This window comes from Amia ocellicauda, chromosome 10 (genome assembly GCF_036373705.1).
Source record: "Amia ocellicauda isolate fAmiCal2 chromosome 10, fAmiCal2.hap1, whole genome shotgun sequence".
Taxonomy (NCBI): Eukaryota; Metazoa; Chordata; class Actinopteri; order Amiiformes; family Amiidae; genus Amia; species Amia ocellicauda.
Window position 1 is genome coordinate 1753133 of NC_089859.1, and position 23467 is coordinate 1776599.

Below are 23467 nucleotides of genomic sequence, written 5' to 3' on the forward strand. Positions count from 1 at the left end.
ATGAAGTTAAACCATGTACAGAGGTCTGTGAGAAAGTGAGAGATTTCCCCTCTTGTTTTAAGCCAGAAGCGTTGCTTTTCTTAGAGGATGACACTGTGGCTCAGAAAGCTCAATTCTTGAGAAGATGAAAACTAAAATATTACACCGATATTGCGGTTAACACTCAAAAACCAAACCTACAGCCTCCTACGATGGTCTAAATTACTGCTGGTGTTGTGTGAGTGGCAGTCGTATGGTATTGTACTTCAAAATGTGAAAATGATGTCTTTTGAGGCGCTGCTGTATGACTGTATCATGAAAGCACAACCCACACAAAGGAGCAACTCAAAAACACACAACCCAACTTGTCACCTCTTTCTCCAATATGTCCAACAAGTCAGTCCTTACAGCCTGCAGAATCTGACTGTTGCTATTGGCAGGCTTTTACAGTAAAATCAGATTTGATCAGGGTCCAGATAAAAACAGATTCCGGACAGCGTGGATGACATCAGTGTAATTCGAGAAGCATTACTCACGCTCTATAACAGGGTTTTTAGTCAACAACAGCCTGTGCAGCATACAATACACAGCATGTGTCAAACAAAAACAGCGCGTGGTACTTTCTCCTCAGAATTGTTTAGGAAATGTGATACAATAACATTGTTGTTATGCTCATATACTTGGTTAGGAAATGTGATATATTTGTTAAAATATATTTACTAAATTTGTATTACGTGCGTGTGTATATATATGTATATAAGCTGAGAGATGTTATTATTGTTGTTTTTGTATTATTAATATAATATATAAAGACAGCTATAGTGTCATAGATAAAGTAAATGCCCTAGACAGTTGCTCAGTGCAGTTGCATTTGGATGCCTCACTGACTGGAGGTGTTCGTGATTGGGGCTTCAGTCAGACCTCAACATCTGTGAAAGGTCAACAGGGACAGGTGGTCCAACCAATGAACCATGGGCAGGAAGGAACCACAGACAACAAAGGACACTATGGCCTGAATACAGGAACACGGAAAAGCTCCCAATGCCGGAGGGAGAACAGGTCAGATTCTGTATCCACACGTTTTAAGATGAAACCGGCATGACTCTCTCTTAAAATAAGATTGGGAGACAGACACACTCAGAAACGTCCTGCCCTTTTCAGACCAACATGTTGGGTAAAAACCCTTATGCAACTCAGAAGTAGGATGCCACTATATCTGACATGGCTTTGTTATTCTGCCCTGGGGATAATTATTGAGCACAACGTTTCCACCTTCACAACTGACTGAAATTGGGCAGACTCATGATGTTTATAAGCATCTTCCACAAGCCTTGTGCCAGGAGTGAAAAGAAAGCCTTAGCTTGGTAGATGAAAGAGGTAGGAGTACCAACCTTTTTAAAAAGACTCTTCACTCATTTACACAAAAGGACCCTGACCAAAAGATCTGAACGCGTGCAATCGGTTCCCATAAACAACCAGAGCAGCAATACAAGGCGGTACTCCACATCTGACTCTGTAGTGGGTGTGATTACCACTGTAGTGTGGGATACATCAAGGTGTAATTTTAGCAGTCCTGGGCAACACAAACATTAGTACAATATTGTCTTTTCTGTGCGGTCAGACACCGATCTGAGTCAAACCACCATGTCAAGCCTCTGACACGCACAGCACCTTAGTGACAAAGCCCCTCTACCACAACACTGGCTCATCTATATGGCTAAGGAGTGAATTCTTTGGAACAGACTAATGCACACAAAATGTACATCACAGGTACCTTTGCCTTATGTAAATTCATACACCTGCAATGACATGATCCATTTATCTATCCACTGCAGGGTCACTAACTTTCATGCCCACAAACACTAACACCAAGCAACACCAAGTGCAGCTTCCTTATTTAAACAGTAAATAATACCTAAAACACATTATGCAATACTGTGTAATACAGAAATTACAAATATTTTTGAAATGTTCAGTGTCTTAATTATACACTTCCTAGGAGTAACATTTAAAAATATCTATTCACAATCGCTAAATCACACGAGCAGAATGCAAGAGCAACGCTGAGCCGGGGAGTAACATTTAATGAAGCGGAGTCTAACATGCAATTACTATTCTTATTTAAACTAAAAGGGGAAGATTGTGTTGCAGTTATTAAAAAAGTGTGTGTAGGTTGTGTGCATATTGCAAAACTGTGCTGACAAAGGCCACGCAGAAACAACGTGATCAGAAAGCATTTCCACATTGTTGGCAAGTTAACGTCCTAACGTCTTATAAAGGTTTCACATCAGCAATGTGTACAACAATACTTTAAAAAAGGAGACTAAAGGCGTAATTCTTTCTGACACCCCCATATCATTATTAAAAGTCCATCCTCCAACAAAACCTCCCTGGGAAGATTTCAAGATCTCTGTGTAAGAAAAGAAACCAAAATAAGTCATGTAATTTTGTCATGATCACATTGAAAGTGACAAGCACCACTAAACCAAATATATATTCTGCTTAATAATTGGACTTTTCATAGATAGTATACCATAATAATAATAATAATAATAATAATAATAATAATAATAATAATAATAATAATAGTAATAAAGAGGAATGGATCTGTACCCATTTGCAGAATGTGTGCAAAGCTTGAACACACTCGATTGAGAAGCACCTTCTGATTAGACTCTCCTAGACGACATAGTTCAATGGAGATATGTTCTGAATTGCTAATTCACTCAACTTCTCTGCAATCAACCTAGAAATGTGCTTTGCTGCTGGAAGACTTCACTACCATTGCAAATGCCATTCTGACTAAACAGCAGCTCCACAGCACAGAGACCGATAGGTGAAGAAATACTGAAGAAATGGGCGTTTATATTAGTGTAGCTACAGCAAACTGGACAGCACCTAGATTAATCTCACAACGGTCAATATTAGTATTAAGGCGAATGTTAATTGAAAGCACCAAAGTAAATTACATATTTAGATTAGCTAGATAAAATAGCTGTTTAGCATAAATAGAAAAGCAAGACTTCATATTTTTATACAGTCAAATACACTGAAAATAATATGTTGGTATGACTGATTATAGATCTTCCTTGCTCAGCTTTCTGTTGATTTTATTTTCATGCTTATAAAAGCCTCTGGCCTCCATGTGATGTGAACCCATTCTATTTGTAGGTTTCTGTTAAAGTCGGATCAAACACACCTCAGTGTGTTACAAATACAGGGATACTGTGCTACACTGAGGCTATACTGTTGTATACTATGTCTTCTCAGACATTCAGTCCCCCTTATAAAGGAGTTGCATTATACGCTGTAGATACCACACTTTTGCATTTCTGTCTTATCATGTTCGAGTGTGCGTGTCTGTATCTGATGGTCGGTTTGTGGCTTTTAAAAGAAACAAACTGTCTCCAGAGAAGAAGAATTACTGTAGGTCAGAAGTCAGGGATATTAAATAAGATGTGTCACACTGTGTTTGTTTAATTTTAATAAATGCATGATATTGAAGCCTGTCCCTGCTTTTGTCTTAAAGGGTTGTCCCGAGCTGGAGAGAGAAGTTGTGTGTCAAGTGTACCGTGCTTTTATACGGGGGTGAATATCTATTGGATGTTTTTTGTTTGGCTGTTGTTGTTCTTAAAGACAAAAATTTAACTCACAATAAAGAGTTTTAAATGTAACAAGAGTTTCAAAGCTAAAATCTGAATACAACATTTTCCAACATTTTACAGTGTCAAAACAATATTTAAATATATATATATACACACACACACACACACACACATATATATATATATACACTATAACTATATATATATATATATAATATATATATATATATATATAAAACACAAATATAAATATATACACACATATATATTATGTATTAATACATTTTCAGAAGAGATATTCGCTGTGCAAATAGCTCCTGGCTGGTGTCAGGCACAGCATCCATTGTGTAGAATCTACTTCCCCTTTTCAGTACTTCTGGGAAATGTGTTAGAGTTTCCCCACAACAAGCTTACAAAAAATAAAAAAAGAGGTGGTTCCGTCTGAGGTTGAGGTAAAGGCAGTTTACTGACTTCGCTTGGTAACTGCGCTTGTTTGCATGTTACATGACACTGGCAAAACTGGCTCTGGGCTAACTGACACTCCGAGAGTCAATTTGTACCAGAGAATGTTTTACCTCTGAATCTATGCATGCTTTATTGAAGCAGAGTGAAACGGTATTAAAAGGCACCTTGTGCACAACATGAAAATGAATCATTTTATTATCTGCCCTAATGTAGCCTTCCCATTATCAGGAATTCGTGTTTTGCATGCCAAATGTTTATACTTGTAGTAAGGATCTGCTTATCATGTTATAGCACCTACCCCCTCTCCCCTGGGCCTTTAACAGTCAATACCAAAAAATAAAATAATTGAGATGTCTTGCTTAATATCCAAATGTTATTTTAACTTCAGGTTGGTTGTACTTCGCTATTAGAGTGGATCCCAAGCACTACATTGAAATAATTTATACATTCATTTTAAAAATCACTTCACATTTTAGTCCTCTGACTTTTTAAAGATGAAATGCCTCAAACAATACTTAGTATTTAACTGGTTGAAGTCTTTGAATTCAAGTTCCGAGTGTTTTGCATCGGCGGCTATTTGAAAGCACATAAACTATGTCTGTCCTGTTGTGCGTGCTATTTCTAATACAGTGCTCTCTGTTGATATTTTGCTGAAAAGTAACAATACTGTATCTTTTATTGGAGCTGTGTACAGTTCATACAATCATTAGTTTTGGGTTAAACAAATTGGGAAGCTATTTGGGGTCAAAAATAAAACTGTCCTCATGAACCACTTTGAACTAGTGCTACATTTCATCACCCAGTACAGAAGACAACACATTTAACATGTTATTTGTGTTCAGATTAAACACAGTTGCAGTTCAGATGCCATTGGCTGTTGTTAGTTGCTTATTGTGTATACAGTAGCCTTCAAGATAAATTTGCACCCTTGAAGTGTAACTAAAAGTTGATCACACAAGAAAATACAGGTCTATTTGGACACCAACAAATAACACAATAATAAATCAAGAATGAGATTTTATGCATCCAAATGCATGTTTGTCAGATATTGTCTGACACCTGGCATTAGCAGACCAGTATAAAAGCACCAATAGAGAAGCTTACATGAAAAAGAACATCACGGGAGACCATGTAGGGACAATGGGATTTTCATTTCCAAACCCGCATCTCCTTTTTTGCCCGGCACAGGATTTTACCTTTTTGTGTTGTTGTTGTTTTTTTTTGGACACGTTTCACACTTCAGGACCACCGCGCTACAGCAGCAGCAGCTGAACATGAGAGTGTGTCTGGTGTTTTCATATGAGCCTCTGTTAAAGTCTCAGCTTCGCCCATACATGTGTCATCTGATGGATAACACAACTGTAGGATGTACAAAGTTTGCCAACAACACCACATACCGAGACAGATAAAGGCGGGAGTCACTACTCTTACTATTTTAGTTTGAAATCAGTTGTGTTCAGGTGACTCCCAGGAATGGTAGCTCATCTGACCGAACTGCCCCGATTAAGGCACAGATCTAAGGCACAGATCTACAGAAGCTGAACAACTAGCTGCACCGGTCAAGACAAAGCAGAGCAAAAACAAAGTGGACGTGGATGGTGTTGTTAAGCTTATTATCTATTTATTTTCCTGACACTATTACCAAATCATCTTAAATGGGTTCCTGTTTATACAGTTGTTGTTGTTGTTCTGTTTCACCACAGCAGTTTGGTTCACAAGTCCAGAGACCCAAACACTTACTCCACCCTGCTGCCTGGCTGTGCCCTGACTAACCCTGTCTTTTCCGCCCCCTCCAGGCCTGGCGAAAGCGCTGGTTTGTGCTGCGGAGGGGCCGGATGAGCGGGAACCCGGACGTGCTGGAGTACTACCGCAACAAGACCGCCAAGAAGCCCATCCGCGTGATCGACCTGAACGAGTGCGAGGTGAAGATGCACACGGAGGTCAGGGTGGTGAAGAGGGAGTTCCAGAACCACCACGTGTTCGTGGTCAAGACGTCATTCCGCATCTTCTACCTGGTGGCCAAGACCGAGGAGGAGATGAACAACTGGGTGCACAACATCAGCCAGATCTGCCACTTCGGGCCCTTGGATGACACAGGTAAGAGGAGCCGAGCGGAAACTCCGATCCGTGTTGGATGTGTATGATTCACAAGTCACGTTCTCGGAGAAATCTCACCGGGGATGGGATTGCCAGCTCAGACCTGTTTTCTCTCTGAATAGGACAATAAAACTTTAGTTTTCCTTTACTCCATAAAACAGATCACCTGATCTATTAATTGTGATTGGATAAAGCTTGTTTTGTTTTCCCAAGCTTGTTCTACTTCATTTCAGTTTCAGAGTCACATTTTTGGTTTCTCACCATTGTTTTTTTCTCCCAGTTTTAACATGTGGTCGAGGTCTTCAAGGAAACTTAGATTGCGATGAGAAGGCTTAGTATAATGGTAGTAGTTTTTAGACTAATATACATAATATATAAAATATATATAGTTGTGAAATTAGGAACTAGATTAGAATTAAAGTTAGAATTAGATTAATTAAAAAATTATAAAATTTAAAAACCATGGTGATGCGCTCTAAAAGTGTTATAGAAATGTGTTATTCAAAACTGGAAAGACAGCTTGGTGATTCTCATCAGGCTGAGCTGACAAAAACAACTTATTCAAACACTGTTTTGATGTTTTGTATATTATTATAGAAAATAATAGAAATATATCAGATACAGATATAATAAGAGATACAGAGAGCAGAGCGCGCTGACAATTTGACAGTAATGTCATGGTAAAAAGCATGGCTGCACTCTTATCTCTCACGGCCTCCTCCCCGCCCCCTCAAAAGACTGTTTAAAACTGAGGGATGTTCTTTAAAAGAATTTGCATTCCAGTAAGTGTGTGCGCCGGCCGGCGCGTGGTTGCTGTTCATTAACTCTTACCAGGGATTCTGCACTATAGACTGTATGTGTATGCATTTACATATATGCACACACACGTGTTCATATACACAGAGACATACAGTAGATGCACAGATGCAGTAATCCATGAAGGACTGAAGTTACAGTCTGACACATGCTCAAAGATAGCGTTGAAGCGTTGTAAAAATAAGACTTTACATTCGTCTGACTCAAAGCAGTTCCCCTTGGAATCAATACATAGTGAAGTCATGCTCTCATTGGCTCAGCACTGACAAAAATTCCCTGCTGCCTGCACTTCTTCCCAGCATCCCCCCTGAATGTGTTTTTGGCGATCCACATCTGACCTGCTCCTTAAGACATCTCGATTTTTGTTTTGCCTTCTTTAAAGGAGTCTTTATATCAGTATTTGTTTGCATTATTACTATTCTCTCTTCCAATCTAGTGCCGTGTTGACTCACTGGTCTGTCTGAGGCATCTGGCCCGTTGCCAATCAAGACTCTAGTGATGACAGGAATTTAAATATTCTTCTCTTGGTAAAGCCTGTGACAGTGTAATTAAGATGCCTGACATTGTGACGATTTAATACCACGATATATCCAACATATTCACCCACAGTAACTTGTTTAACTTTTGTCTTTGGTATATGAGCTCCAGTAATGTTGTTATTTGCTTATTTCCCGGCACATGAATATCATATTGAATGTAGACCCCTGTTCTTCTTTTGTAGCTTTTCAGATGTAGCTACAGATGTGTTGTGTAACCTTTAATGTAGACAAAAAGGGTGGAGGCTTTGAATAAGCAGAGTTTACAGTATTATTTTAATTCCTCTGGTTGAAGCTTAAAATGTATTTTCTTTTGCAGATCTTGTTTCAGCATTAACCTAATTTAGTCATCTGTCATTTAGTTTATAATATTGGTTTAATTGTTTTATTTAAATTTGGGGAAAAGGCTTGAAATCATATTATTAAACACTCATATTACCCAACTCTCTATTTATTTCTGTAATACCTTATTCCATAGTAGTGCCAACTCACGTATACAAAGCAAAGCACAATATGAAGTAAGGTGAGGTGAAATATTCTGATCAATTCTGATTTTGTGCCTTTGGCATCTACAAGTTCAGTACAATAAGGTCCAATTAACGTTATGGCTCTATTAGTTATAGTGATTCTTTGTCATATGTTCACTTCTCTTTAATTGAAAAGATTAATTAAGTTTACTGTTCCTCTAAGTGGCATTGCAAAAAACAAAAAGGTCACTGTGGTTAGTTTATTTTTGGTACGGCGAGGGTGGAACCATATACATTTAACACCCTTGCCTGGCACATTCGGAAAGTCTTCATCAGCACCACGTGAAAGTATAAGAAAGTACAAAAAAAAGAAAAGAATGAGAAATAAAGAAAACAACATCAGTAATATGTAATGATGTAAGAAAACACATTTAATAATTTATGACCATGATAATAAATGACAGTTTGATTATGTTGCTTTTTGTTTTGCTCCTGTCAGCACAGCTCAGCTACTGTATAGTATTTTATCCCTCAATTGAAGAATAATCTGCCTTTCAATCTTTTATTAAGTAACACCAAAGCACAAAGCACCTGTTTATATTAAACAAACTGCATCCCAGCAGGCACTGCATCGTTACTGTTTGCTTATCTGCCCTCCAGACAGCAGCTCTGCACTGCGGCTTCAATCTCTAAAGACTGAGCCGGTTTACTTTGTTTTTACTGTCATCTTCTTTCTGATATCACACGCAAGATTGTGTCATTTTCTACTTGGTCTTTGTGTGTGTGTGCACATGTTTGTATGTATGTATGTATGAGTGCACACATGCAAATCTTTTCATGTCTAAAATGTCTTGCACAGCCAGTATTTGTGGGGATTCCCCCAACCTTATTTTGAAGCCAGTTTCAGGGGGTTTCCCCTAGAGAACATGGTTACCCATTTAAAAGTAACAATCAAAGATTTCCTGAAGAGCCTCAAAGATCTAGTTCATGAAAAAGAAACTGCTTATCGCTTATAAGAACCTGACAGTCTTGAAACTCCACCGGTTTTTCTTTTCAGGTTCCTTCGAAAAATATCTATGTCATGTGTGTATCATGCAACCGCTTATTTTGTTCCTCCTACATGATAGGATTCTTTTCTAACAATTGTTTGAGATGAACCCATTACAAGCGTGTTTATGGATAGTTCAGATATATAATTACTTTCTGCCTCTCTGTGATGTCACCCCAACTCTCCTCCGAAGGTGAGTCACACGGATGAGTGGTGGCTGATTCACGCATCGGCCTACAGACAGCGTTTAAAGCTTTGCGTCTCTTATGCAATTTAAACCTACCGTTATATCTCAAAGCTGCTAATTCTAACTTTATGCTGCAACACTTTATAAAAAGGTGGTAATTTCCATTGAACAGCCAGTGCAGGAGTTATCTACACAATCTGCAGAGCAGGGCAGACAGAAAAGTCGTGCTTAAGCACTGTACACAAAAATATATGTTAATAATAGTAAAAACAGTGAAAAACATTATGAGTAATGAGGAAAATGCAGTAAGAGTAATGCCCTGAAGTACCACCTCCCGTTCTTTCTGTGTGTTCATGTTCATTGTTTTTTTAGGAAGTATGATGAAATTCAGCCATTTTTGATCCCCTGCCCATCTCTCTATTACACTGACTATTGTAACTAACGGCGTCGGTTTCTAATATGGCACAAATGCAAGAGTGAAATTAATGCTGATCGACGTCTGGATAAGAGAGTGTTGTAAACGCATTTTAACGACAGCCCCTGCTCAGTAAGGCGATGGTTGCGATGGCGTTTCCCGATGCCAGCGGCGCTGTGAGAACCTGCAGTTGTTTTCCTGCCCACAGAGACTGCTCTAAGGGAGAAACATTCAGCCATAAACCAAACCAAAGCCCCTTCTCGAGGAGGCCAGAGGCATGGGAGCAGGCGTGCTGTACATTTGTGGTGCACTTTTAGACATTTACAACCAGAATTTTAAACTCTTAGTTATTAGATATTCATTAGCTTTTAAAACCCACATTCCCAAAGTCACAAAAGCCACGACCCATCCAAAATACTGACAACAACAAAGAATCCTACTGTGTGGTTTAGACTTCCTGCAAGTGCTTATGCTTTAATATGACAACTCTGCAGGGTCGATATGAGGTGATAATTGTCCTGATTGTTTCTGATTTTCCAGGATCTGTCCTACACTTTTGCCTATTTTCAAACAAGAGGTATTCAAGGCAAAAGTACAATTAAGTCGATACGGCGTGCAGGAGGTTACGAGTGATCAAGAGAGATCTGACACAGCGCACTTCAAAGATGTAGTTTGAAAAGAACAGACACTGGAATAAATCGCTAAAGCGCTGACGTGAGGGAAACAGATCTGGGCTGTCTTAGCTTCTGATCAAGGTCAGTGCCTCCAACAGTTCCCGTGGAAAACTGACACAGATATAACTGATATCAGCCAGATGGTGGAGATATGGCACAAGACAAAACTAATTTGTACAACGTCATGATTAGCACAACACTTTTTCTACTGAGCTTTTAAATTAGCGCACTCTGCCATTCGGGATTCGATTCTGTGTAACAAGGCTTGTCTTCAATGCGCCCCCGCCACCCCCTGAAGCTGAAACTACCTGCCTGGAGGAGATAAACTGTGAAAAGACTTTGCTATCACCTGGCAGAGCCATCTTACTGTCTGGTCTTTCTGCTCCAGGCGGTCTCTGAACCGCCATCGAACAGCTATACCGGTTTTCCCTTTTTTCAGTTTAACCTCTTCTTCTTGCCTTTAGAAACACAATGGGGAAATAAAAAAACTTGTAAACAGGGATTAAAACAAAACAGCATTTTAAAATTATATCTGAGAAAAATGAGTGCTATTGATTGAAGCCTAAACCAAAACAGCAATTAAGTGATTGTATGAACTGGGAGAAAATGTATTGTATTGTTATATTACACTATATATCATATTTCTGTCTCCATGTTTCATCCCATGAGGTGCAAGCATTTGATTTCAGACATCAGTCCAAGACACAAGCATTCAAGATCTTTTCACAAGCTTTTATACTCAGATTATGATCTCAGTCATAGATCATATTCCCAGCAGAGAATAATGTTAACCTTTGCCATTTTGATTGAGTTAACTAATGTACATCATATTTTGAATGTTTTTACAACAGTAAATATGCTGATTCATATTTCTGTCACTGCCTATAATTTGTGTGTAAAAGTATCCTTTATATTATACATTATCATCATTTGTATTTCTATTATTAACATGAATCCCCCTCCATACATTAATAAAACACACAGACAAACAGGACAAACAAGACAACTCCTTGGCTAGTTCAGTGAAAGGGTTAATGCTGAGCTGCGAAGGAGTAGTTTTTATTTGCATTATTATTTTATGAAATCAGCAGATACAAAGTAGGTGGCAAAGGAGCCTCAGTCACACATAAGAAGCCTTGAGCGAGATTCAAAATCCCCATCCGCGCCTCCACCCGTCCGTTCTGTCGACCACATTTCAGAGCTCCCGTCTGCTTTACCAGCTTTAACTCAGCAGCTGAGAACCAATCATCTCACTGCGCTGCGCTGCACTACAACCGCACTGTTTGAATTGCTATAATTGTGGCCTCCAGCAGTTGCTTATTGGTTGGCAACGGACAGGGAGAGGACTGGTGAGAGGACAGCCTGCGATTCCTCCCACTGGCCATGAGAGAGGGGACAAAGACAATTGCCACTCTGAGCCATTTCTGAAGATTATCAGTCCCGTCTACACACACATATTTGGGGGGATTTTACAAAATGCTAGTTCTGTCACCATATATCCTTACTCTGCACTTGCATACATTTAAATGTAAATCGTTCGTCGAAAAGGCAAGCAATAAGTTTACACTTGTGTTCAGCCTGGAGTTGTCAATCAATAGGGGAGGAAGTGCCATAAAAAACCCTTTCCCTAACCTTCAGATCTGAACCCCACCCCCCACGGACCCGTCCCAGGACTGTAACAGAATCAGTGCATTAACGGGCTGCCATCATGAGAAGAGCCATGAAACATTGATGAGGAGCGCTTTCTCTCTGTGATGGATTTGGTTATTCCTGTATTTCTTCCTTGAAGCGCCTCCCATTTTCACTTTCATTTGAGATTGTATTTATACACCCCTTGACCCAGTGGGGGTGCAGGGTAACCACGGATTGCTACAGGGCCTGGAAACGGTTATTAACCGCTGTTTAAAATCATTACCTGACACTTGTTTTTTTTATTTATACAAGCATTCTGGGTTGAAGTTAAGCCTCTGGGAAAAAAAGAAAGTACAACTGAAACCCAGGCTTCTTTTGTGGTTTGATAAATACCTCGCCTCTCATCTGCGTGCGAGTATAAAATGTCTGTGAGGGACAGAGGGCTTTACCGGCCACCTCCCGACACCCGTTGGTGAAACCTTTGCGTCTTCACAAGAGAGTGGGGCAGAAATAGCTGCAGCTCTGTCATGACCACATGTCAGCGTGAAGAGTATTGTCCTCCGTCAGAAAGAGGAGCCACTCGGCCTCTATTCCTCTTCCGCCCCGGGAGAGATCATGCTCCATCAAATACACGTTTCTGCCTCACTTCCCCGGTGAGATAACACCACTGGAGACTCTCAGTGCAGCGACGGTTAGATAACATCATGGTCTGTGGCCTCCTGACCACAGGGAAGAGATGGAGAGACCTGCGCAGAGCCTTATTGCTTTACAGATTTGAACAAAGTAATTCTCTGCCTTAGCCCGGCACCTTACTGTCAATCATAAAGACAAACACATCTGATGTTATTGTAAATGTTAACATCATCATTAATATTGGGATTGTTGCTCTGATGTATGTGGTTGGCTTGGATGGGTTTACCTGCCTGGCCTCGGCGTTATTAATGAGAATGCGTCTGTTTTATTATTCATACTGGTATTCATTTATTTATAAAATCGAAAAGAGCCAGGTCGTGTAATTCAAAAATACACACTCTGGCATAATTAATTTTTAATGTCGTATTTTTTGTGTTTCACTCCTAACCCCTGGAAGAGAAATCTTCTTTTAAAACATGTACTGCTGAAATATTGATGCCCTTTCTCTTATTCATATTGCATTGCAAATCTCTGCTACACCTCACAGATTAGTGAACAGCAGAGAGAGAAACCTGCACACAAATAAAAATAGATTTCCAGCTGCTGACAACAGCCTGAGATCAGGGCACAATAAAGATGATTAAAGACTTCAGATGAAGAACAGATCGACAATGTTTGAACACCTAGGACAGATAAAGTCACTGTGAAGTAATTTCCCAAAATTAGAAACTTGTGTTTTACAATTTCTACATAAGTGAAAATTAAGCATCAATGTATCCATTTTTGTTTGGAGGATACACAGTGACATGGTGCTAATCTGTGGCCACATCCAGCTATAATTACTGAAGTGAAACAAGCTGCTCGTTTGATGCCTTCTGCTCCAGAAAGGAGGTTTCTGAATTGCAGAGAGGAATTGACATTAAGTGAACTTTCTCCCAATGCCAGTTTGAAAGGCTTCTGAGAAAGACATAAAAAGCAGAATCGTGTCACTCTTCACTGATGTTTGATGAATCAAAGCTTTATTTATTGATGACTTTATTCCATTTGAAATGTTAATTCGTACCTTAAAAAGACACCCAGCTGACACTGGAGTCCCTGAGAAAAGTTGCTGCGTTTCTGCCAGCGATGAGCAGCCAGCTGTCAGTGCGGCTCCCTCTGCTGGCGAAGCGACAGTCTCTCTCCAGCAGTGTGCGTCTGGCAGAGGCAGTGCCTGGAGGGTATGTGACTATAACGCACACAGTACAGTCCATTGTGTGCTCTGGTAAGGGAAGGTGAACGGAGCTTAAAATCAGCACATTTAATCTACTGGAATGACCTCAGGGCACTAGTACGTCATATAAGTGTCAGTTTCCTTGTCTTCCTATGCAAGAGCCACTTTTCTACCTATTGTTTGGAAATGTTTATGATTAGTACTAACAATCCTGATGAGATGTAACTTATCCACTGGGCTACAATGATAATTGGCTTCGCACTGAGATATACCACTGATGCACAAGTTGTCAGATGATCAGATACAGATCAAAAGCATATATTTTACCCTTGTTGTTCTTACCCTCTGGGAGCTGATGAAGCATTGCACTCATAAAACAAGAGAGAGAGAGAGAGAGAGAGAGGTCAAGGTTAGCACATTAGCACCAGATGACTCCAAACTGTGTCTGTGTCTGAGTGCCAGCCTCTCGGGCTCGCAGTTTGATTTGCACCTGCATCGCTCTGCCGTGCCTCGGATCCGAGCGTGCTCTCGCTGGCTGATGGTGGCTGCCTTTTGGGAAGGGTATTTCAGCCTGGAAAGAGGACATACGCTGGCTGAGGAGAAGTGAACATGGTCTGGAATGTAAAGCTGAGGCACATTAGGCATTATGTCACCCAATAGGGAGTTTCATTCCACTGTAGTCCGTGTTTAATACAGCATAAAGGATCTGCTAAAACTGGAGGATATGAATATTACGTTGGAGGATAATACATTTGTTGGTATTACTGCCATTCCTGAATCTAAATCAAGGGGAATTGTTGAAGTCGAGAAGGCTGCAATATAATAAACGCAGTATCCAAAATCCTTGGTTTTACAGCAAAACCCATTAGAATAATAAAACAGAAGGGGCAGGCTTTGTGGAGAAGAGAATATTTTCAAAAAGCTGATCGTTTACCCTTTCAAAGGCAAACCAAACATGAGAAAAACAGTCCAGGTTTTAGTCTCCTAGAAAAAAAACAATGGCTTCTTTCAGTTTGCTTAAACCCCGACACAAAAATACAGTCAGAGCTTTATCCAAGGGGCTGAGCTCATGGCTTGAACCTCAGTTCCAGGCAGGTAGACCCCTTCAGGACCCCCATGACTAACACACTGCTTTTCCAACCACTCACCGGGACAGCTCGAACACCGCCTGAAAAGTCAAGTTAGCACAATAAACATAATCGTCATTCAATGCCCTCCTCTCGGCCCTGGCAACTGGTATCATCCGCGCTCTGTTTTCTCCCTTCCAGCGTCTGTGGACAGCCTGTCTCAGACACCCTCCTCACAGCAGCCTTCGCCAGCAATCGCCAGGGTCACCGACGACGGCCAGTTCTCCAACCACGACCTCACCGCTGACACCAACACCACCGAGGAGAGTCGGAGTGAGTCCGAGTCCAGCCTGCCCCCCGACTACCTCATCCTCTCACAGTGCGAGACGGGCCGGATCGGCATCACCAGGCAGGTTTCCCATAACGGCACTTTCCTTCCACGACCATCGCTTCTGTCTTTGCTTTTTGGTTTCTAGGGAGACACATCAGACACATCTGTTGAAATGACATCCATTGACTATTTGGATCTTCTCCTGAACCTTAGACCTAAAACCTGCTCTCCATCGGCTGTTTTGTCTCTCCAGGTGTAACAGCTGGTCCACGTCGGAACGGTCTCTGGAGCAAAACTCGTCGGACAACACCTTCGAGGATGTGTTCCTGTCTCCACTCTGCCCCAATCAGCCCTTCTCTCCATTCCCGTCCCTTGGGCCCTCAGAGTCGCCCCCCAGCAACCCTCCCTTCGACAGACCCAGCGACTTCGCCTCCTCGTCCCCTCTGGCCATCAGCCGCCTGCCGGACGTCTTCCAGTTCGACAAGCCGCTGCCCCCCGTCCTGCCTCTGGAAGGCAGTGCAGACGGCGCCACGCCGCCCCCACGCCCCCCCAAGCCGAGCCGCTTCTCGGAGCGCTGGAAGGATGACTGTTCGCCCCACCTGATGTTGAAGAACGGGGACGGGGCTTATGCGGTGCAGCCCGGGATCATCCCCAGAAGAATCTCGCTGGCGGGACTGGACCACGTGAGGAGAGGTACGGTCCAAGAGGCAGACATGTCCTGTTACTCTGATTCCAGTATTCACCGCTTTAGTGTTGACAGCCTTGTCTGTGTCCTCAATGTGATTATATTAGGAGCTTTCCTGAATGTATTTCAGAAGTTTAGAAGGAATGCACAGATTACATGCATTTTATATTTGGCTCAAATGTGCCTCCTAATGGTTCAAATGGTAAGAGCCTCCTCTCTAGGCACATGTTGGGTCCAAACCTTGGCTGCCGTAGCCCACTCCAACCTGACCTGACCCAGGGAAGGTGTAGAGTAAGGCTGAGCACTTCCAGGTCTTGAAGGTATTACGTAGCTTGTCATGCAGTAAACACTACGTTATCTAAAATCAGCAGCTGCACACTAGTTGGAGAAAACCACGCCATCGCCTCAATATTTAGAGTATGCAATCAGTCCTCGGATCTGAACAGGCGTCATAACACCGTGACAAACCCACGAGGCGATGTGAGGTTTGTACTTTCATCTGTAGCCAGGGGAGGCCCTCACACAACCTCATAAACTCAGGTCTTGGTCATTTAACAACAAACTGGTCAACTCCAGTACGTCCCTATCCGCACCCCCGAACCAATGACAGTCCTGCTATACTGAAAGACTGAAGCCTAGGGGGTTGTCTCTTCAAAGCTGAAGAGAAAGACATCACGGACCATCGCAGACTTGAGATTTCTGACAAGTTGGTCTCGTTGTAATTACTGAGAGAAAATGTCTACAGTCACCAAGTAGCATTTTACCTCTTCTAGATTCTAGTCGTAATACAATCTGTTCACACATTAGCCTTTTGGTGTTTTTTTCCCTTTTACCTCCTTTGAACAACACATTGGATATTGGATGCTTGATTCTCCTCTGTGGTTTAAATGGAGGAATCCTTTTGATTGAGAGACATGCTGTGGAGAGAGTTTACATTTTCTCTGTAAAAAGCCAGATGAATTGTGTCTCTGAAACTTTAACATGAGTCGAATTCCTCCTTTTCACAAACACGCCAATAAATACTCAGCTATTCAAACCATCGCAAACTTAGTCTCAGGATAAGCTACTGAGCAAATGTGCTTTGAGGAATTATTTTTTACTAAGATCATGAATATTTACTGTGAATATTCGTCTATTACATTGAAAGAAATTGCAGAATAGCAGATTTTTTCTTTGGCTTTGAAATGCTACTCTCAGTCTGGTTTCTGTTCTCAGGATGTCGCAAGTTTTGATTTCATACGCTGCTCTGCATTTTAATACCAGCACGATTTCTCAGTAAAGACGATGTCTCTAAATGCCATTTCACTTTCAGGAGAATTTGAAGACGCCACGGTAAGAAGTTGGAACAAGAGGCTCAGTCTGAATTTGGTAAGAGGGGGTTTTCACATTTAGTTTTGTCTTGTAAGCCTGGGGTTTATTGTACTGCTTGAGAAGAGAATTCGATGGACTATGGTTTAATTTACCGCTGGGGCAGCTGTGATGGAAAACGTCCAAACTCACCACAGCCGAGCATTTTGTAGATAACAGCTGAAGGCTAAAAAGCCAGGATGACATATAGGTCACAAATATTTAACAGGCTTGACAAAAATATATTATCCCACTATCCCAGGCCTCTGTATATGATATATCTGTCACTCGCGGTTCCTAAGGGTTGAGTAGAAATTACTTCTCAGGATTGATAAAAGGCTCTAATAAAAGTGTACTGTAGTAAAACCAATGAAAGGGAAACCACAGTGAAGCAAGTGTGTATCATAAACCAATGGGAGGTCATGTCAAAGCAACGTACATACATGATATAACCATGGGAGAGAGTGTCCCAGTACTGTGCCAGTTTACTGTGGTAAACTTTCCTAAAGGTGCCTAAGGGGACACACTTTGAAGTATTATCATCAGAAAGGGTTGGTGGGTTAGTAATTCAAACTCTTTCCGTCCAGTCCCAGCCAGCGGCAGTCTATAGCCCCAGCTCCGTGGACAGTTATGAAGACTCCTACGTCCCAATGAACCCTGGGGCATCTCCGCCCGTGTCCACGTTGGACTGCTCCCCCGATGGGTACATCCCCATGAGTCCCACCACAGTCAAATTCCTGCTGTCCACCGTGAAAGCAGAGATGGGCCCCGTGCCCAGCCCCCTGTCTGAACTGCCGGCCGACCTGGAACCGCCTCCTGTGAACCGCGACCTGAAACCCCGACGAAGAGGTGAGCATTTACCCAGAACTCGACATTGAGAAACGCAAGGAAACACAAAGAGTCAAGCGGCAGTTTTATGGGAGCACAATGTGCGATAGACTTTGTAATTATGCTCAATTATCTTTACTTTTGTGACCTAGCTTTGCCTTCACAGGAAATAGTGTTTGTCAAGTATTTGTTTCAGCTCTGACCCTCCCGATTCTCTCTCTTCTCTATTTGGAAATCTCTGTGGTTATTTTTTAAAAGTCGCTCTACAGAAAAAAAGACTCCTGGTCTCGGAGTTAAAATGTACGCATTAAGCATTCGGTTTCATCCAGCTGTTTCCTGAAACGCTCGTTCCAGCAGGCATTGTCACATCCAGTCGAAGCATGTGACTCTCAGATGTGAAACTCATGTGACCTCAGGCTTGAACTTTGTCTTGTATCTTGGTGCTGTTTTGTGACAAATGTGTATTTTACGTTGCCACATCGGTTTGTTTGTTATAAAATCTGAAAATGTTCAAGACCAGGAAGAAAGGGGGAAAAAAGGCACGCTATTAGGTAGACTAAAGGATGAGAAAAGTAGGTTATTTAGTAGGGCTGTATTTTGTATGTATAAGTATAAGCAAATATAAAACACTCCTCTACTACTGCTACTAATACATACAACAAATATTCCAGTTCATTTGGCTTAAAATGTTGAATTCCCCCCCACGTCCTCAAAGTAAACATTTTCCTAAAAGTTTTAAACTGTCTTGGACATTTTTTGAGGCCAATATTTACCTCAATGTGTCTCGTTTGTTTGGGAACGGGAACTATGTTTTTGCACAAATATTTACACATCACATCACATGTACATCACACACACACACCTGTCTGGACATTTACATCCGTTTGCTCCACATTTTCCCCAAAACTCAAAAGAGACTGATGCTAATTATACATGTTTTTCCTTCACAGTCAGGAAAGTGGGGCAATATTTATATCTGTGGCAAATAACTTCATGGTTTAAAGCAAAGGCTATAATACGCAGTGAGGAGACAATTAAATCACACAAAAAGCCCAGTAGATGTGCTAACTTTAGTTTAGGATCATTTCAAAAATATCCAGTGCAAATTAAATCTCCTTTAAAGCCCACTGAAATAGTTAAGAAGTCTTATATTTATCTCACTTGTTTGTGCCGTGGGATGTACAGAAAATGTTTATATGGACAATTAATATTTTATACGCAAAGCTAACCTTTAACAGATTTCACAGAGCAAGCCCCTTATCTCGTGTGAAGACGCTGAGCGACGCAGAGGGGATATATATTTTATATATGAGAATCATACTCTTTGAGAGGAAATGGATTATTCATGCTACGGTACTATCTCTACTTTTTTGAATCCCAGACCACAGTCCCTCACTATAAAACACAATACCTTGAAGTTTTTAAACTGTCAACCACCAAAGGAGAGCGTATCTCCTCAGCTCCCAGAAGCCTTTAAATTTACATCACACACACAAATCACCAGGGGAAGGGAAATGCAGGAGCTGTCAAGGCATCCTCATAAATCCATCTATATTTTCACAGCTTCCTTTGAGCCGCTAAATATGGCTTTGGAAAACTGTTAATGTCAACCCTGTGGGTTATTCTCCAACCCATTCCTACCTTGAATTTCTCCTGCAAATATGGATGTGTGTATTTATATTGTTTATATACAGAGGTTACACAGATTACTTTAGTCTTTGTTTTATCCATGTCATCTACGTCTCGCATGACAGCCCGCGTCCATCGTCGTTCTCTCGCTTGCTACTCGAAGTCGGTAATGATCAGGGCAGTTCAATATCTCAGTGGGAGGAAAAAACCAACAGAAATAACTGTCACATTTACATCTTTAAAGGAGAGAAGAGAAGAGCGTTTATCGTGTGTGTAGTTTGTGTAGGCAGATTGAATGCTGCACTGCGGTGCTCACAGGGGAAAAGAACGAACTTATCATACAGGGGAAGATTTACAGATCACACGAGCTTAAGCGTACATTTACTCGGTCTGAATTTCACTGCCGTACGTTTCAGCTGCAGCCCTACTTCTGAAATATTGATGATGCGTCTGCTCATGACCTCCCACCCTCCATCATAAAACCTGAGTGAAATGTTTAAAGTGAAGGAAAAAACTATTAAAAGCAACCTTGTATTGAAGAATATATGGGACACTGGCTCTTTAAGCCAGCACACTGTCAGAATAGAAAACGGAAGAAGCCACTGGCTTTCATAAAAGTAAAATCAAAAGAACACAATTGAACACAAACTTCTCTCACAACCAAACAGTGCTGATAGAAAACCCACACTGGAGCGCACTCAACAGCAGCTGTCAATCATTGGGCATCTAATGGGCTAATTGATCAAACCATGATAGCCTAGAATTCAATCAGCCAATCTGATCCCCACACCAAGACAGTGGGATGAATTAAGGGCAAGGTAGTTGCCACCTATCCTTTCTTGCTTGTTCATTTTAATTTTATATATTTTTAATGAATGTATCCTAAATAGTTTTCCTCAGACCACGGATTGGGTAGCTGCACTGGTCTACGGCCACAGGCTTGTCTGGTTTTTATTCCACCTCAGACTTTAAGAACGTAATTGAATTAATTACTTGGACATGAAGCCATATCCTTAAATTACTCGCTGAAGTTGCTGCACCGGAACGTCAGAAACCCTGGAGGCCCGGAGCTGCCCGTGTCCGACTCCACTCTAATATCTCCAAACGGGTGAAGACTGTGGCACTTTGACAACGCAGTCCAACAGTGTTAGGACTCGGTGTCCGCGCTCTCCCAGCTGTGTCAGAGCAGGAGTGGTTTATGTAACACACTGCGTTAAAAATACATTGAACTTCCTTCACCTGGAGTCTGCCAGTCAATGCGAAAAGTCGTGACGCAGATGATGTTTTGAGCAGCCAGAGCCTGGGGGGCTTAGCGAATGTCTGTGTCCCCTGATGATGAACAGACAGTCAGATTATCCTCTATAGGTTCGGGAAACGTCTATTTATGCAGCATAGGATTTGTTCAGTCAAAGAAGATAACATCTTTAAAAGACTCAAGCACGTCACAGCCTATAGAGGGGGGAGGGGGGTTAAAAAATTAGAAAAAATAAAAATAAAGGTTGTGCATGTTTGGATGTTCAGTGTTTGTGAAACAGCCTGTCGAATAGGGAATATCGCCTGCAAGGATGTAAACTGTGGCCGAGGAAGATAAGGTGCGTCTCTGCCCTCTCCATTACAGCAAGGCCCCCCCCCCTGGATCTCAGAGGCCTGTCCACAATCAGAGAGAACTCGACGCACGTGCCCCTGACCAGGGCTTTGACCGAGCCGTGGTAAGCTTTGTTTACAGATTTAAAAAAAGGACATACAGACTTTTTCCCTGTCCAACATGCCTTTTATATGTTTTCTGAAAGCAGCAGGGCCTGTAACAAGGACATTGTATGTTTATGTGCTTTCCAAAATATGTCTTGTTAACCACAAAGGAAGTCACCTGGTTTCTGTAGGTTTGTTTATTTGTACTTTGAGTTTCCTGGATCGATAGAGTAGTACTTTATGTTCAGACATCTGGTTACACAGATATAAAGGTTAAGCTTGACCAAATTTTCAAGTGACAGCAAACTCACCATAAAGAATCGAATGTGGTAAATTCTTATGTATCACAACTATCTGGGAAAGGAATGTAAAAACAAACAGTAATAGGTCAAAGATACAAATACATAACACAGAAATGATCCAATGAGACCTGGGTAAGAGCGACAAATTTAAAATGTGTTTGGCTTATTTATTAGTGACTTTTCTCATAGATTGACAAAGATTCACTTAATTGTAATTCTTTAGAGAATAAAATCCATAATAATTAGCATTCCAGAAACAAGTAGGTTCATTCTGAGGGTAGTGAGCAAATAGTTGAATTTATCTGGAATTTATGTATTTGCCAGATCAAAAATTAGTGATTAGTATCCTTGGCATTAGCTTTGCTTCATCCCATTAACTCCAATTCTCTCTTTTCTTTTCCCTTTCCAGCAGGCCGACTCACTGCGTCTCTCTGGAAGGCAGGCTTGGAGTCGGTGGTGTTGCAGGAGAGCAGGAAGACATTTCAACGGTAATGAGACTCACTGCCTATGATCTGAAAAGAGCTACAGGATTCCACGAAACAAAACAAAAGCATCATAATTACTAATCACTCCAACAACTTGTGCCACCAAAAGTGCTATTGCATCTGCAAATCATTCTTCTATAAAGATGGCTAGCACCTAACCAAGCCAAATCTTGTTTTTGTTTTAACCTAAGTTTTAGCTACAATCGTCCGCTGCTGTTTGTACTGACAGACCACGTTTTTTTTACCACCACAATATTAGTAGTAATAATACAAAACAAAAGACCTTTCATCTCATACACTTTAATGCTAATCATGCAAGTGCCGGGTAAGGCTGCCTTCTGTATCTGACGATAACACACTACACTATGGATGTGTGTCATCTGTGTTTCACATTTTTGAAGCCATTCAAAGCTCAAACACCAACACGGCGAGGGAGGAAGTCAAGGGCATGCGGACGATAACAAGTTCCTGTTTGACATCACCTCAGCGCAACTCTGTTTGCTCCTCTGGCTGCGTCACATTTCTGTACGAAACAAAGCTGCGATGCATGTCAAGACACTCTTAGCTGGGTCATTTGGCAGCACAGATTCATACACTACCCCCCTCGTGTGTGTTGATTTAGCTTTCAGGCATTAATCTGAGAGAGTAATCTGGTTCAAAGGAGAGTGGCACAAATCCTATTTGGTTTCAAAATGGATTTGGCAGCGAGGATCGATCCCAGAGAGCGCTGATAAGAGGCTGGGCGCTTCTCTCTAAATCAATCAGCCAAGAGACTGAAACGCCGCAGACGCCTGCTTTCTGGTCACTCCATCCACCTGCAGCCCGGTGGCGTTGGAAAACTGAGGCATAACAAACTCCTGCCAGTGTTAATATCTCAGGGTCTGTCCTTCATTGTTATTCCATGTCCCTTGATGTGGTTCGTCTCAAGATTAAGGGTGGAAGACAAACTACCCCCATAATATTATTACAAAGTGTTGCCCACCGCCCACAAACAATTCCCAAAATAGCATCATTGTAGCCCTTTGCTGTTATAAATGAAGGAGGGTTATTGTTGTGCGTATGAGGTATGGCTATGTCAGTTGTTGTTGTTTGTGTGTGTGTGTTGTGTGTGAAAAACTCTTCATTAAGCTGATTTCTACAGCGGCGCAAATGTGATTAATGTCAAAAATACAGCCCAGGTTCAAATAATTTCCTCCAGCTGTTATTAATGATTTAATATGCCTTGAGTTACCTTCTCTGGCACGGAGAACAGAATGTGCCTGACAGCGAGGCGCAACGTCTCTGAGAGTTTGCCTCGGGAAATTAGATTTACCTACTCAGCAGTCCAGTCATCGACAGAG

General features: G+C 41.4%; 1 protein-coding gene across 1 annotated transcript in view; it reads left to right on the forward strand.

Moving 5' to 3' along the window:
* gab3 (GRB2 associated binding protein 3) overlaps positions 1–23467 on the forward strand; it is a 39902-nt gene that overhangs the window by 10344 nt on the left and 6091 nt on the right. The window contains exons 2-8 of the mRNA XM_066714686.1: positions 5846–6146; positions 15033–15240; positions 15416–15855; positions 17160–17215; positions 17782–18043; positions 21270–21360; positions 22052–22130. Of these exons, the coding sequence (XP_066570783.1) occupies positions 5846–6146; positions 15033–15240; positions 15416–15855; positions 17160–17215; positions 17782–18043; positions 21270–21360; positions 22052–22130 (1437 nt within the window). The remainder of the gene's footprint in view (positions 1–5845; positions 6147–15032; positions 15241–15415; positions 15856–17159; positions 17216–17781; positions 18044–21269; positions 21361–22051; positions 22131–23467) is intronic.